At 37.6% G+C, this 16,344-nt stretch overlaps 1 protein-coding gene across 1 annotated transcript in view; it reads right to left on the bottom strand.

Moving 5' to 3' along the window:
• SLC6A15 (solute carrier family 6 member 15) overlaps positions 1 to 15,731 on the bottom strand; it is a 29,376-nt gene extending 13,645 nt beyond the window's left edge. Inside the window, exons 1-5 of the mRNA XM_040989760.1 lie at positions 15,264 to 15,731; positions 11,553 to 11,710; positions 11,074 to 11,200; positions 9,975 to 10,156; positions 1,611 to 1,721 (exon numbers count right to left, since the gene is read on the bottom strand). Of these exons, the coding sequence (XP_040845694.1) occupies positions 1,611 to 1,721; positions 9,975 to 10,156; positions 11,074 to 11,200; positions 11,553 to 11,710; positions 15,264 to 15,552 (867 nt within the window). The 5' untranslated portion in view covers positions 15,553 to 15,731. The remainder of the gene's footprint in view (positions 1 to 1,610; positions 1,722 to 9,974; positions 10,157 to 11,073; positions 11,201 to 11,552; positions 11,711 to 15,263) is intronic.
• Positions 15,732 to 16,344: the final 613 nt, after the last annotated feature.

The raw sequence follows: 16,344 nt of genomic DNA, 5'->3' as shown, positions 1-16,344 counted from the left end.
TATTATATTGAACTATTTAAAGCTGGAAAGACTTGTTCAACACATGCTTGCAACTGCGTCACAAGTAATTGCCAATGGCAGGAGGTATAGGGATTTACAAAGAATTTGCTTGTTTTTAACCCCAGCAATTTTTGCTTGTCACTATAAATATCAATATTTTTGATAACTAGGCATGGCCTATTGGAAGCATATTTCATTTACAACATGACTGGAATTCATGAATCTTAACTCGTGTTCTCTAAGAAGTAGCAGCAGCTCTGTGAAATGGATTCTTTGAACCAGCTGAGTAAAGCAGACGCCGCTGTCAGCACTTTTGCTATTACAGAATGAATAGCACCAGCTCAGAACCAGACGTGTAAAGAACACAGCTTCTTCTACAACTTATCAAGGCAGCTGCTCTGACTGACAGAGAATTCTAGAGACACGAATCCCTTCTGTCAAAACCACAGCATTATGCTGGCTGCCACTCATTCTTCTGATGACTTCCAATTTTGGAACTAAATTTGAAATTGTATCTATATGCTTGTCTCTTTATGTCAGCCTATGACAATATTAGTAGCAAGCTAACACAGAAGAACAAACTCACTATAGTTTCCTATTAAATCAAAATAAATGGGGTGTGACAGAGTTCATCATGGTTGACCAGCTATGACTGACCAGGTTCAGCGTGTCCAGCATCGAGGCTGGCTCTATTGGGCTGAATTCTATGAAGAATAAAGAGAATTTTCCCTGAGATGTTCATGCATCTATCAAGTGACAAAGCATCCCAAAACTGACCATTAGCATTTTATTCCAAAATCTCGAAACAAGCCAGAAAGAAAATGCTAATTTTTCTCTGAAATAGTGAAGTTCTGAACCTGTCAGTGGATTTCTAGTAATCTAGCAATCTCACATATTAACACGTTCATGCTTTTTCTGGTAAAAGGATTACTATTTTCATTTTAGTAAAAGGGTCCACAATGAGGTTAAGAACCACTGAAACAAATGGGAGGGTAACTTATGTCAATGTAGTAATTGGAGGTTAATTTTTATAATCAAGGGTGGATTCTTAAAGTTTAGATACTGATGGGCTTACACCAAAACCAAAATGGAACACTTACACTTGAAGATAAATGGATGTAATTATAGGCACTGCATTAAAGTTCGGGTTTGTATAGGCTGATTAGTACAGCATCTACAGGGGCCAGCACCATGGCTCATGTGGCAAATTCTGTCTGCAAGTGTCAGCATCACATATGGGCACCAGTTTGTGTCCCGGCTGCTCCACTCCCTGTCTAGCACCCTGTTTGTGGGCTGGAAAAACAGAGGATGACCTCTGCGAGGGACACCAAGGAGACTCTTGGCTTCTGGGTTTGGATCAGCTCATCTCTGGCTGTAGCGACCATCAGGGGAGTAAACTAGAGATATGTTAGATCATCCTGTATCCTTCTCTCTGAAAATCTGGCTTTCCAATAAAAATAAATGAATCTCTAAAAAATATAACAGCTGTGGGTTAAAAGCCTAAGTTGCACATTTAAACAGTTAGCACTTGAATGTAATTGTGATAATAGTTTAACAATACCCAAAATGCTTTCATGGTTTTAAAAGTTAAATAGAAATATGGTACATACCTTGGGTGTGAACATATGACGGATGCCATCAATTGAACCACTTAAAAGGAGTGCTCTGATTAGGAAGCATATAAGTACTACATATGGGAACAAAGAACTAAAATACATAATCTGCAAGGAAAAGAAAATAGAAATGGGTGAACACCTAACATTTCTTTGCTATAGTTAAGACTGTCTATGTTCTATTCTGTACTTTAATGGCCACAGTTTTTAAAAACATTATCATTGTTAATAACCTTATAGATACTTTGTCTTGACTATTTTATGTAAGATACTATTTGCTATAAAATGAAAAAATATTTTTAATTAAGGATTTATTTTTATTTACATGGAAGTGTTACAGGGAGAGAGAGGAGACTCCCCAGAGCCCCTGCCTCTCTGTTCTCTCTGACACTTGAGGCTCTTGGTATCATGGGAGGATGCCAAGCCCGGACAGTCTTGCAGGGCAGATCAGGGATGAGGCCCTCCTGAAGCAGCCTCTTCTTCTGCACATCTTTCACTTCTCATTTTCATCATCTCCTGAAAGTTCCCACTGACCATCCAACACCAGAGGTGCCTGTTTCCAACCTGTACTCTCCAATACCCTTAGCCCTTAGCCCACTCCACTCCCCAAAACACACACACACACACACACACACACACACACACACACCAGGAACCTTCGATGATGATTTTGATGTTATGTGTTTTGGCATCGCCTAGCACTGTTGAGGTTATTTTGTTATGGTTATTGGCAGTGTCCTTCACTGCACAGCCTGTCCATTTCCATGTCTCTGGCTGACACACAGCAGCTGCAGAGCCAGGGTCGCTGGAGGGAGCAGCAGGAAGAATGGAAGCAATGGCACCATGACAGAGATTGGTCAGGGCAGGAAGTGCCTGAATCCACCCATCACCACAAACAGTGCAGAATAGAGAGCACTATGATAATTGGCACTTTTTGTAAAGTTTTGTCCATTTAAGAAACATATTTGAATATATGTGAAACACACAATTATGGATAAAGTTTTAGTACACTATAACCAATATTTTAACAAGGATAATTAAATTTTAATTCAACTGTTTGTAAGGGAAAATAGTGTTTAATTCTTCTCTAACTTTATTATATCCCATCACCTACATTTCTTGATTTCCTGTCAGTGTTTTCAGATGGATCACTTTTCAGTCAAGCTACATACAGATTTTTTTATATCTTATTTTGGGGGCCACATCTGTGACATAGTAGGATAGTCCTCTGCCTGTGGTGCCAGTATCCCATTTCTGCACCAATTCTAGTCCTGGCAACTCCTCCTGTGATCCACGTGTCTGTTTATGGCCTGGGAGAGCAGTGGACGATGGCCAGAGTCCCATGTGGGACACCATATGGCTCCTGGCTCCTGACTTCAAATCAGCTCAGCTCTAGCTGTTGCAGTTATTTGGGGAGTGAACCAGCTGATGGAAGATCTTTCTCCCTCTCTCCTTCTCTCTGCAACTTTGCATTTTGAAATAAGAACTCAGAAATCTTTAATATATATATTGCATTTCATCTACTTGAAAGGGAAAGAAACTGAGAGAGGAGACATTCAAATAGAAGGAGACAGAGAGAGAGAGAGATAAAAAAAAAAAATCTTTCCATCTTCTGATTCACTGCCTAGCTGCCCACAAAAGCCTGGACTGGCTCAGGTGGAATCAGGAGCCTGCAAGTCCATCTGGGTCTCTCCATGGCCCAGCACCGAGCCAGCGTGGGCTGCTTCACAGGACATATCAGCAGGAACTGGAATGAGAAAGAAAAGTGCCAGGACTCGAGTCAGTACTCCAAAAAGGGATGCTGCTGTCCTAGGAAAGGTTCAACCAACTCTCTTCCAACCCAAGCCCCACATTTAGCATTCTTTAATCTCGCCGGCTACTTTCATTTCACGTGAACTATAGCGCTCCCATTTTTGGCATTCCTTCACAAATGTTAAACCTGGATTTACTATCTGCACAATATTTGTCTGCTTGGTTTTTCAGCAGAAATTAAATCTACTGCCCGATGAAATGTCCAAAAATACTGGTAATCCGACTTATTTCCAGACTCTGGATTTGAAAGAAGACTTCATATAAGAAGTAACATTTGAACTAGAGTTTGATGGTTATCTTGAGTCAGCTCTTAATGAAGGCATCCACTTTTCAAATTCTTAATTTATGTGACAGACAGAGAGATGGACATACAAAAAAAAAAAAATAAGCACTATCCTCTGATTCATCCCCCAGATGCCTGCAGGCACCAGGAATGCAATCCCGCCCTGCCCTGTGGGCTATGACGGTGCCTCCCAGAGCTTGCAGTAGCAGGAAGCTGCAGCCAGGAGCGGATATGGAACAGGGGCACATGAGCACAATAACTGCTATGTTAAATGTCCACTTCCGTGCTATTGTGCAACACAAATTGTTTGCAGTTAAGCATATGACTCTCATTTTCCTATATTAGAAGGTACACTTTAAATGTAGCTTAAATCCAACCTGGGAATATGCATCCTTTATATATATATATTTTTTTTTTTTGCATACCTTAGTCTTATAGTTTGCTGTCTAAAATTCTTTAATGAATTTGCTTACTGCTTGCCTTTCTCTGCCAGGAGAATGAAAAATTCATGAGGACACACTCATCATCTACCTTCTTCATTGAACAAAACTGGATCAGTGACTGATACATAATAAATGTTTAATCATTATCTGTTAAATAACTAACTAATGAGTGAATGGCCTTTACATTGTTCAGGAACTGTACATTTTTAGAATGGGAATAAAATATGAAACATATTCCCTTGGCTGATTTTAAAGCCCCTGGACCTTTGATAAATAAAACAGCTTTGGAAAACATATTGGGTCTAACATTGTGGCATAGCAAGCAAGGCGTCTGCCTGTGACATGGCATCCCATATGAGTGCCATTCATGTTCAGCTGCTCCACTTCGAATCCTGCCCCCTGCTTGCCTGGGAGAGCAATGCAGGACTATACCAATTGAGAACCTGGATAAAGACCATGGACCAGGCCCAGCGATCTGTGGAGTGAATTAGAAAATGGAAGGCCTCTCTGACTCTCTCTCTAACAATATAAAACATAACAGCTGAAAAATATTTAAGAAAAAGATGTATTGAATGCTACATGTTTCCATTTTGTTGAACTATTTTTAAAATAGAAAATATGATAAGTCCTTCCATTGCAATTTTTCTCACATTTTAAAATATAAAAAATATCTGCAAAAAGATTCATTCTTTTAAACATTTCATTACCTACTTTCTGCTCTGCCATAGAACAGTTGTTTCATTCTGGCCAGTTATCTATTCTTCCTAGGCTTGTTAGCTTTGCTGGAAAATGAGAATAAAACATGAAAACCATCTGGCCAGTAGAGATGTAGCTGATGTACTTAGCACAGCGGTAATAATAATAGCAAAGTAGTACAAGTTGAGCATCCCTTAAGCATAATGCCTGGGATACAAAGTGCTTTGGGTTTGATTCTGTTGGGTTTACAATATTGACAGCAATATCACAAAATATTTTGGGAGGAAAACCCAAGTGTACATAGAAAATTCATGTGAGTTTCTTATGTACTTGACACCACAGGCTAAATGCTTTCTTACACTTCCTAGCTTATTTGAATGGCAGAATAACAGAAAGAGAAAAAGACAGAGAGGGAGATCTTCCATCTACTGGTTCACTCACCCAGTGGCCACAACGGCCAGAGCTGAGCCTATCCAAAGCCAAGAGTCAGGAGCTCCAGCTGGATCTCCCATGTGGATCACAAAGTCTTAAGTACTTGGGCACTTTAGCATGAGACTGGACTGGAGGCAGAGCTGCATGTTGAAACGGGATGTTGTTCCGAGGGTGAGTTCCTGCTTAGCCGCATGCTGGCCCACTACAATGCTTTTTGGGATGCTTATGTTTTGATTGTAATCTTTCATGAAATCAGCTTTTAAAATTCATACTTGTAAGCTTGTTAGCAATTATAAATTTGGAGAATTTGAGATTTTAGACATTCAGAGAATGGTTGTTCAACTTGAACTGATAGAAAACATTATCTTAAAATAACCAAAATGCATAGAGCTTCTCATTTCCATCCTTTGTCTTTGAGATGAGAATTGCCTTACCAGGTGTTTGTAGCGAGGGGACATGCACTCTCTGCTCAGTCACCTCCAGCATATCTCTGCCAGCAACGTCAGTGTTACCAGCATGGACCCCACAAAGGTCTTCTTTTCTTTGAGTATTTTCCACTACCCCGCTAACCTCATAAGTGACAACTTTCAATTATTTATTGTGACTATAAAGAATGTTCCCATTTTTCTTTTGACTATTTGAAGATTGTGATCACAAGTCTGAAATGTTTGTTCCCCTTAATAAAGAAGAAAATGACAGATTTTAGTATGACTCAGAATTGTAGACAAATCAAAAGGTGCAGTAGCTACCCACCCCCCAAATGACCTTTTCGCATCTGTTTTACTTCATGTAGTTTCCAAATAACACTTTGGATAGAGGGTGTGTGGCACTTGGGTTTTGACAAAATGCATTACAAATTCACTCAATTTTAGCAGGTACATCCTCTGGATTGTTGTTTGCATACCAGCCTTTCACCATAGTTCTCTAGACTGTCTTTATGTTTATCTGGGGATATTAATTTGCTGTGTGGGCAAACTCAGAGTTTTACATTATTCCTCATATATTTATCTCATATTCATCCCTAGATGAGACTATAAATGTGACAATTTAGATGTCCACACTTTCGTTGATGTTACTTACAGCTCTTTTTCTCCATATCAATATCTATCCAATTCCTTCTTCAAACTCTGTCCAAAAGTTACTATCTCACTGAAATAATAATTACATGCTCTACATAATTTGTATTACACTTTGCTAGACAAATTGTACTGTATGACACAAGATAACCTCAAAGTGCCGGGAGACAGAGATAAGTGATTCTTTCGATGACAAATGAAAATAGGTTGAGAAGGAAAAAGACTTGATAGGAAGAGAATTTGAATAAGGATTTTTAAAACTTTCCCCGACGAAAAAGAGACGGTTCATCCTTATCAAATGTACTCCTGTTAGGAACCATATACAAGTACTATACTTGGCTTAAGAATCGACCTCTTCATTTATTATCTAACTGTGAGGTGTTTCTAGTACAACAGAAGACATGCTCAGTTAGATCTTTTTGATCACACAGAATGGTGATAAATGTAAAATACTTAAAAGATATTCAAATATAATATTATTACATTTACTTCATCAAAGAAGAAAAAAAAATTATTCACAATTTCCACCAGAAAGTTAAACATAGTGGGCTATGATTTACCACTAAAAAAAAAGAAAATATGCTAATAAAACTAGAAAGAAACAGGAATTAAAGAAAACGGAGGCATCTTTCATGAAAGCGTTCATCAGTGCGTGGCGACACATATAATAGAGACATTATGATATTGCAAATTGATGAACATAGGCTCCAGACTTAGATAGACCCATATTTAACCCCAAGTGTTAGAATTTACGAATTTACTAGCCTTGACTTTTTTGTGAAGTTACCTGATTTCTCAAACATGTTTTGTTGTTGTTGCTGTTGTTCAATATGGAAGAGGATCTGAAAGTAATAATGACCCCTTAGTGTTGTGGAGTCTGCTTCAGTTCCAACCCAGCCCCTCTTCATGTGCTTGGGAAAGCAGTGGAAGGTGGCCCAATAGCTTTAGCTGCTGCCATCCTCAGAAACCTGAGTGGGATTCCAGGCTCTTGGCTTCGGTCCTTGCCACTGCAGCAAAAGATGCTGTCTCTCTTGCTTTTTCTCATTCAGTGTGTGTGTGTGTGTGTGTGTGTGTGTGTGTGTGTGTGTGTGTGCATGCGAACATGTGTCTCCCTCTCCAAACAGAAAGGCTAACAATAATGTGTTATGGTTCATCTAACATAACAGATGTAATGCAATGGCAATGAGGATGAAAAAAAAAAAAAGAAAATCTGAAAGAAAAATAATAACTAGCAATCACTTCCCTAATGTATCCTTCAAACCCAACACAAGGAAGTCAATGTATGCAGAATTCACCTAGTATCCTTTTCAGTCCCAGCCTTTTTATATCTTCAGTTGCCCTAAGCAGTCATGCTCTTACGTCCTTCATGTCCCTCCACATTCTTGGTCTGGATTATCATTAAATACCTATTGATGTTCAGAGCTTTAAGAAATAGTATAACCGCCTGAGTCAGTGTCCCCTCTATCACTGTTACTGGTATATTGGTACTGCCCATAAACAACGAAGACTTAATCCTCACTGCACCTACATTAGGGCCTAAGGATACAAGAATTAACCTACAACGAAAGCTCATTCTCCTGCAAGGCTGGGGGACGCTCTAGAGGAAGCAGGATGGCTTGGGAAAATTCACACTGGACACACATTATGAACCGAGAGGGGAGAACAGAGTGAAGGGGAGGGAATTTGAGGGAGGAGAAGGGGAGAACACACTGCCAACTAAATTTTATCAAAAAAAAATTTTAAAGAGAAATATTCAAGTATATTAATTTTTAAAATTTAAAATATTGGACCCAGCGCAGTAGCCGAGTGGCTAAAGCCCGTGCCTTGTACATGTCAGGATCCCATATGGGCACCAGTTCTAATCCCAGTGGTCCTGCTTCCCATCCAGCTTCCTGATTGTGGCCCAGAAAAGCAGTTAAGAATTGCCCAAAGTCCTGGGACTCTACACCCACATGGGAGACTGGGAAGCTCCTTGCTCCTGGCTTTGGGTCAGTTCAGTTCCAACCATGTGGCCGCTTGGGGAGTGAATCAGCAGACAGAAGATCTTCCTTTCTGTCTTTCTTCCTCTCTGTACATCTGACTTTCCAATAAAAAAAAATCCTAACAAAAATATTTATTGATATTTATTTTTAGGTAGATTTTATAGAGAAAGAAAGAGACATAGAAAAGGTCTTCCACCCACTGGCTCACTCCTCAAATGGCTGCTCCAACCAGAACTGAGCTGACCTGGGGCTGGGTGCCAGCAGCCTCTTCCAGATCTCCCATTTAGGTGCAAGGGCCGAAGGATTCAGGTTATCTTGTGCTGCCTTCCTAGTCCATAAGCAGAGAGCTGGATGAGAAGTGGAGCAGCTGGGACACAAATCAGCGCCCATATGGGATGCCATCCAGAGAGCAAAAGATTAGCATGCAGCACTACTACGGCAGCCACCTCTACACTACACAATTTAAAAATGTTTAATGTGACTATTCCTTTAAAACATTAATTGTGAAAGAATTTAATAGTACAAGATAAATGAATTTTTCATTTTGCTGCTCTCATGAATTTCCATGATTGGAAAGTGGTGATCACAGAATACAAACATTAGGGTCCACTGAATAGCAAACAGAAAGAATCTTAAGGAATTAACAACAAGTTTAAAGATTTATTAAAATAAGGAAAGTAAAGTAATTTATAACAACAAAATAACTTATAAATCACTGGAATGATTATAAACAATGTTAGCTGTCACTATACTCGCAAGTCCTTAATTAAAATAGTTTTAAAAGCCATCACTTTCGGGGAGGGCATTGTGATTTAGTGAATAAAGCTGCCATCTGTAATACTGGCATCCCATATATGGGGGCCAGTTTGAGATCAGTCTGCTGTACTTCTGATGCAGTGCCTTGCTAATGTGCCTAGGAGAGTAGTGGAAGATGGCCCCAGTGCTTGGGCTCCTGCACTCAGTGTACGGCCTGGAAGAAGCCCCCGGCTCCCGGCTTGTACCTGGCCCAGTCCTAACCGCTGTACCCATTTGGGGAGTGAGCTAATGAGTGAAAGATCTGTCTCTGTGTCTTCATCTCTAAGTGTAACTTTGACTTTCAAATAAATAAACAAATCGGTTTTTTAATCATTATCATACTAATCTTTTTTTTTCAAAAAAAAAGATTTATTTAGATTTATTTATTTAGATTTATTCAGATATACAAAGAGAAGGAGAGACAGAGAGGAAGAGCATCTGCTCAATGATTCACTCCGCAAGCAGCCGCAATAGCTGGAGTTTAGCTGATCTGAAGCTAGGAGCCTGGAACCTCCTCCGGGTCTGCTAAGCAGGCGCAGGGACCCAAAGCTTTGGGCCATCCTTGACTGCTTTCCCAGGTCAAAAGCAGGGAGCTGGATGGGAATCAGGTATGCTGGGATTAGAACCGATGCTCAAACGGGATCTCAAACGGGATCTCAGCATGTATAAGGCGAAGAACTTAGCCGCTAGGCTGCTGCACCTGGCCCTGTCCTACCAATATCTGATGAACTGTACAGAACAGGGTGTTACATGCCATTTGAACATAGAAATTCAGAAAAGAATTTGAAGAAGTGTCTGGAGCATGGGAATAATGATCAGAAAGCAGGATCTGATATACTAACTTTTCCAGAAGATTGAATGCCTTTGATCATAGCTAAGCAAACCATGACCCAAGCAGCCAACAGACAGACAGTCATCTTCCAGTTCAAGCCTCCACTTTCGGAAATGGAACCAGAAATATTCAGTGCTTCTCTGTACCAGTAATAGGTGGTGGCAGAACTTTTTTCACATTCCGGCTGTACAACTGTAGGAAGAAAGATGATAAAATCATGCCAAAGCATAAAGGGTAATGAAACAGCGTTTTCTCAGTGGACTTGTAGATGAATTTATAAATGTTCTCCACAAAGGGAACAGTATTACACAGCAACACTCAAGTTCACAAAGAAGAATTAAAGATTCAATTGTTCAAAAATTTCAAAAACCAATAGACATATATGTTCTTTGGTATATCTTGTCATCGTAAAAGAAATGACATTTCAGCTTATCAAAGCAATTACAAATCAAAATCATTGCCCTAAAAGTAAAATCAATACTGGGTTGACCCAAAGAAAAATAATGTAAATTATTTTATTTGTAAAGCTTAATCATAGGTTGAAGTTGTAATGTTCGAATATACTAGTTTAAGCATATTTTTGCATCATTTTACTTTTCTTAAACGTAAGTACTGAGGCATTTTAAACTACATGAATGAGTAATATTCTTTGCTTACTGGCCATGGTTAACATGGGGGTTCATTTTTCCTTTACACTGCAGTACTTAGAAAACAACGAGGAAATAAAAAAATAACAAGAGTTAAAGATATAAAAGCAGTTATTTAATTCTTTCCTTCTGTCCATTTTCACAGAAATTAATGAAAATGGAAAACATCAACTAGGATGTCTGTGTTAACAATTGAAGACTTATAAAAGTTGGCCCTAATGTCAAACGTAAAATAACGGGGAAATGGTTAGTGAATTTAGATGATGAGAATTTTCTCGAAGCGTGCCAGTCCTAAAACTGAGGGAAATTCTGTTGTGATGCTTTTGATAGCTTAGTATTGTTGATAGCTTTCTTCCACATTATTTTAAAGAATGATCATTCTTACGCCTGTGCTGTTAGTAATCGTATAATCCCTAAACACACACACACACACACACACACATTAGATAGCGCATGTCTTACAGGTGTGAGAAACATTTTTCACCAAAGGACACTGATCCCAAGGAAGAGGCTGCTGGAAAGACTGAGAAAAATAAAACAAACTCCAGCCGATGATGACATTGTAGTAGAGAGCCACAAAATAACACACCTGCAAAATAAAATAACAGAGTGGCATGAATCCCCCAGGCCCCTTTTCCTTAAAATGCTGAGACAAAATGTGAAAAATCCCATTGAACATTAACAAAATCCCCCTACTTCATTATTTATGGGAAATATACTGCCTTCTCTGAAAACAACTTTCCATGTCTCAACAATGCTAAGTTAAAGCAGCATTTACAGTTATTTTGTGTCTCAGTGCCCATTGCATTACCATTTTGAAAAACATGACTAAGAAAATGTGTAAAGACACTTACTCAGAGAAAATTTACTTGAATGTCAATTACACAGTTGCAAACCTTGTAAAAGCTGATTATATATATATACCACACTAAGAAACTTACTACACAGCTTGCAAATCCAATCCCACCAAGTTTGGGGCTTATGTAATTCCATACGCCGATGCTTCCTCGTCGTATTCTCTGACCGACAGAAAGTTCCAGGAAAAAAAGGGGAATGCCTATTACCAGGAGTAGTATTAAGTATGGTAAAAGATAGGCACCTGCACAGAGAAAAATACATAAAATGTATTATACATTCAGTTGCCGTAATCAAGAATGCAGTAACTCAAATCATCTCATGAAGACTCTATTTGAAACTCCATATAATATAAAGGAACTTGCATAAAAATGCCATTTAACTACTTTATACATCTAAGATTTTAAAACTTGAATTTGCTGATTTTTAGATAATTATTTTAATAAAAGCAATGATGTTAATAAAGGTTAGTTTTATCTTGTTGAAAAGACAGCTGCATTTTCTGTAAAGTTAATTATTTAAAAAAATAGTGTTCTGGATTAGGTTTCACAAACTCTTACAGATCTCATTCATATGTGGCTTATGAAGACCTTTATTATACTGTACAACCCATTTAAATAATTCATTTCATGTTTGATAAATGAGAATGAGTGAAATGTTGACGTTAAAACTGGCCTTTTTTTTTCTGAAACTGACATAACAGAATATACCTAAACTGACAAAAAAAAAGTGTAAAACATCTACCAAAGCAAAACATTTTTGTTACAGTTTTCAAAATTCTAGCAAGGAGCAAAGAGAGTGCTGGAGAAGCCACGATAACTAGTGTCTAGTGTTAAAATGTTTATGTTATTAGCTATGTAGTAAAGTTTCTATAGCTAAAATCCTAACTCCCTTTCATCTAAATTACACAAAAAGGCATGAGAGAAGTGACTAGTAAATGATCAAGTATTTTTTCAAACTATTTCTTTCAGTTATCCATATTCCCGTGCAAAAATAATGATAATTATCAAAGCATTTCCTTTAAAATAGTTGTTTCTGTGTAACCCTGTGTTATAAAGGATGAGACTTTGATCCCATACAGCACCGTGCATTTAGAACATGAATGTAGCAGCTTACAAAACAAAATTATGAAGATTCTACCTCCAAAATGATTGGTAGTATTCAGGGAGCACATGAAAGTGCTCCCCAGGGAATGAGAGAAAGAAATGTTAACACTTCATCAGATTTTAGATACTGAGGGTTCCATATGTATGTGAGTCCCTAGGAATAACATGATGCTTGGGGGAAGAGAGAAAGAGAATGAACTAAAACTGGGTTTATTGGGATTCCTTCCAAGGTTATTCATGGAGGACATACTATTAGAAACCTAGCTTTTTTTTTTTCCCTAACTTCAATTAACTCTGGGATTGGTCCTCATATTTTATAAACCTAGACAAAGTACAATATTTACAGTGGTAGTATTTAATGCTTATCAGACATGTTTTCCTAATGCATAGTATGTCTTTGTTCACTTACACATTATAAAAAATCCATCAAGGCAAACACAATCAGTAACCCCATTTCTCAGGGTGGGAATGAAGCCTGAAGAAGTGAGTCACTTAGTACAAACTTAGACAAGTCAGTATATTTATGTGTTATGCAGAAAGTGTTTCAAATGATGAAGAATAGGAACAGTAAGAACAGCTGGAAGATAATTCTCAAACACATAGAAAAATTACTGCTATATTTCAAGTCCAGTAGTAAAAAATTGGTTTTTTTCCTTTTGTGGTTTTTTTGTTTTTTTTGTTTTGTTTTGTTTTTTTTAGTGATCATTTGCTCAAATGATAAAAGCCACTGATATTTTAAAACATATACAAAGATTGCCAAACAGAAGACAGGGACCAATAATACGAAGAGTAAGTTGATTTTTATACATGGAAATATGATGGAAGAGCCTTTTTTCCTAGTAAAGTGGTAGTAAATAAAGAATATTCCAGAGCTTTCTACTAAATCAGATAGGGTAGCAGAAAGCAATCTTTTCAGCCAAAGCAGCCTTCTTCCTTAACTGTCTGGCTAGGAATATTTACAAAGGGGAAAATGTCAAAATCAGAATTCCTTTTGAGTTACTCGTGGCAAATGGAAGGATATTTCAGAAACAGAACAGCCCAGGTTGTTGCTAGCAGATCTGTTAAATAATTGATATGTCATGATGCAGATTAGATGAGAAGTTTACAATTTCAATCCAGTAGGAAGACACCAAGTTCTTGTACTGATTCTTACTTCTCAGGCATATTTCCCAAATAAATTACTATTAATATGCCTCTTGGTGTGTGCCTGTTTGGATTAACTAAAAAAAAAAAAATAGCATATTTTTGTCACCATAACACCTTGGTTTTATTTTATTTTATTTTTTAATCTCTTAGTAGATAAAAAGAATGTTCAGGGTAGTGTGGTGCTGCACTTGGGACACATGAATTCCCATGTCAAGGTGTCTCTTCAAGTGCTGGGGCTGATGCTTCTAACACAGCCGACAAGAGAGGCAGCAAGTCCTTGGGTTTCTGCCATCCATGCGGCAGATACAGATGGAGTCTCTGGTTGCAAGAACCGGCCTGGCCCAACCCTGACTGTTGTGGATATTTGTGAAGTGAAATAATGGATGGAAAATATCCCTCTTTCTCCTTCCTATCACGTTTTCCTGTCTTTCAAGTAAGTTAAATAAGTAAGCAAATACACCTTTTAGTGATTTTCATAATAATGACTACAGTTGATTAGACACAAGGCTCATAGTTTATAATTCCACTAAAAATAGAATCACATTGTTCCAGTGAATGAAACTACCATGATCTAAATTCAAATATCAAAGCCCCCTTTCTATCCTTTGTGTGCTGAAACTCATGAATTATGGAAACATCAACTATTTATCCACTTTTATTTTAATAGTTTTCATGGCCATAGATAGTAAAATTGCAACCCAAAATGAGTTAATTGAACATTTTGTTTAATTTTAATGTACCATGAGCCAGAATCATGTGTGAACACTTCCTTCCTGAAGAATTTTCCTAGACTATATGGACAATTTTTTTTTTTGCTAGGTAACCCCTTATAATTATATGCACAAATACAAAAGTAAGAATATCAAAGATGGTAGAGATATATTTGCTTAAAAGTAAGAATCCTTTTAAGGGTTACTTTGAAACTGAACATTATCCCCCAATACCATACAACTAGAAGCTGAATATGTAAGGTAAGGATGAAGAATGACTGGCATTATGTTAATTACCTGAGTACATTCCTTCTACTGGGATCTAACAGTTCTGGTCAGCATTTGAAGGTAATCATTCTAAATTACATGCCATTTTTGCTTAAATGAAGGCTGAGGCAACGTAAAACTCAGACTTAACAAGTCATGGAGAGAAAATTCTGTCTTCCTTCACCAGTTTGTCTTATATGAGAGCTTTAGGTCATTCTTCAAAGGGAATAACTGACAAGCACAAAGGATGCAACATTTGTTAGAGAAGTTCAAATCAATAAATCAAAGATGTTCATAGCATCCACAGAAAGAATGTGAAAATGTGTTACCCTTAAGCAATCACTGAGTATTTGTAGCAAGCCAGTCTGCTCCTATGGAAACCTGATCTCAAAACAGAGCTGGGCACACTTCCCACAAAGGAGTTTCTCTAGCTTCTCAATGGAATTCATAGTCTCAAAATTAATGAGCATGCAGTAGCTCCCAGAGCTTCTTAAGGCAAGCAACTGCAATTCACTACAACCACCAATCACACAGACACACAGGCACATGGAAAAAACAAACCACTTACCACCTCCATTCTTCTGACATAAATACGGGAATCGCCACACATTCCCTAAGCCTACAGAAAATCCAACTTGTGCCAAGATGTACTGTAGTTTACTGTTCCAGGCTGGTCTTTCATCTTCAATTTCAGAAGCCTCTTCAATGTCTATGTCTTTCTCTTCTTGGACATCAACAATCAGTTCACTCTTCTTAAAAGCATCATCAGCTGAGTCTTCATTGGAAAGAAGGTCTTTGACAGACTCAATAACCTCATCATCAAATTCTCTTTTTACCACCTTGCTATTCTTAGGCATTGGAAAGTATAGGAAGTATTATTAATACAAACTCCTTGCAGGAAATGTGTTAATTTTTCCTTTCACAAAATGTTACTTGATATGAAGTACAGAATGAGGAGGATTTCAAATAAATCCTTGATTCAAGGTGATAAAGTCTTATGAATCCTTGACCTCTATGTCCAATAGTGTGTCAGAACCTGGAAAATTGTAAGTTGAAATGTGATAGTAGTTAATGACAAAAACATTAAAAACATTAACACCTTTTATTGTTGATTTTTACAATAGCAACTATTTATACACATTATAAAGCATGATTGCCCCTAGTCATTTAGAATGTATTTCAAGAATTGCAGAAAATCATCAAACACAGTAGTGTCAAATATATTTTCTTTTGGCTAATTTCATTCTTTTTATATAATTTTATATTGTTCTCAGATATATGCTATTGCATAACACATACTCCGTTCACTTATTAAAATTTAGTGACTTTCTTAATTCTCTTCCTTCATAGATCTTTCTTATACATGTCTTACTTTAATATTACATGCATTAAGGCATGTCAACCTTATAAATTTGTCATATGTGTATGTGTGATTTCCATTAATCTATTCATCCATTCACACATTTTATATTAATTGTGATTAGACTTTATGAGAAAAAAGTCATCAGTGAATCATACCAGCTTCACTTTTAAGGATCTTATATCTCATAGAGAAAGGTACATCCCAAATCCTATAGTACACTGCAAAAAAAAAATGACCCAACATCATTACAATAGGAAAGACCAGGAATGTTATGTATTCTTCAGTG

The sequence above is a fragment of the Ochotona curzoniae genome, unplaced genomic scaffold (assembly GCF_017591425.1).
Source record: "Ochotona curzoniae isolate NIBS_2020 unplaced genomic scaffold, NIBS_Ocur_1.0 contig_1014, whole genome shotgun sequence".
Classification (NCBI taxonomy): Eukaryota; Metazoa; Chordata; class Mammalia; order Lagomorpha; family Ochotonidae; genus Ochotona; species Ochotona curzoniae.
This window is presented reverse-complemented; position numbering and strand designations above follow the sequence as displayed.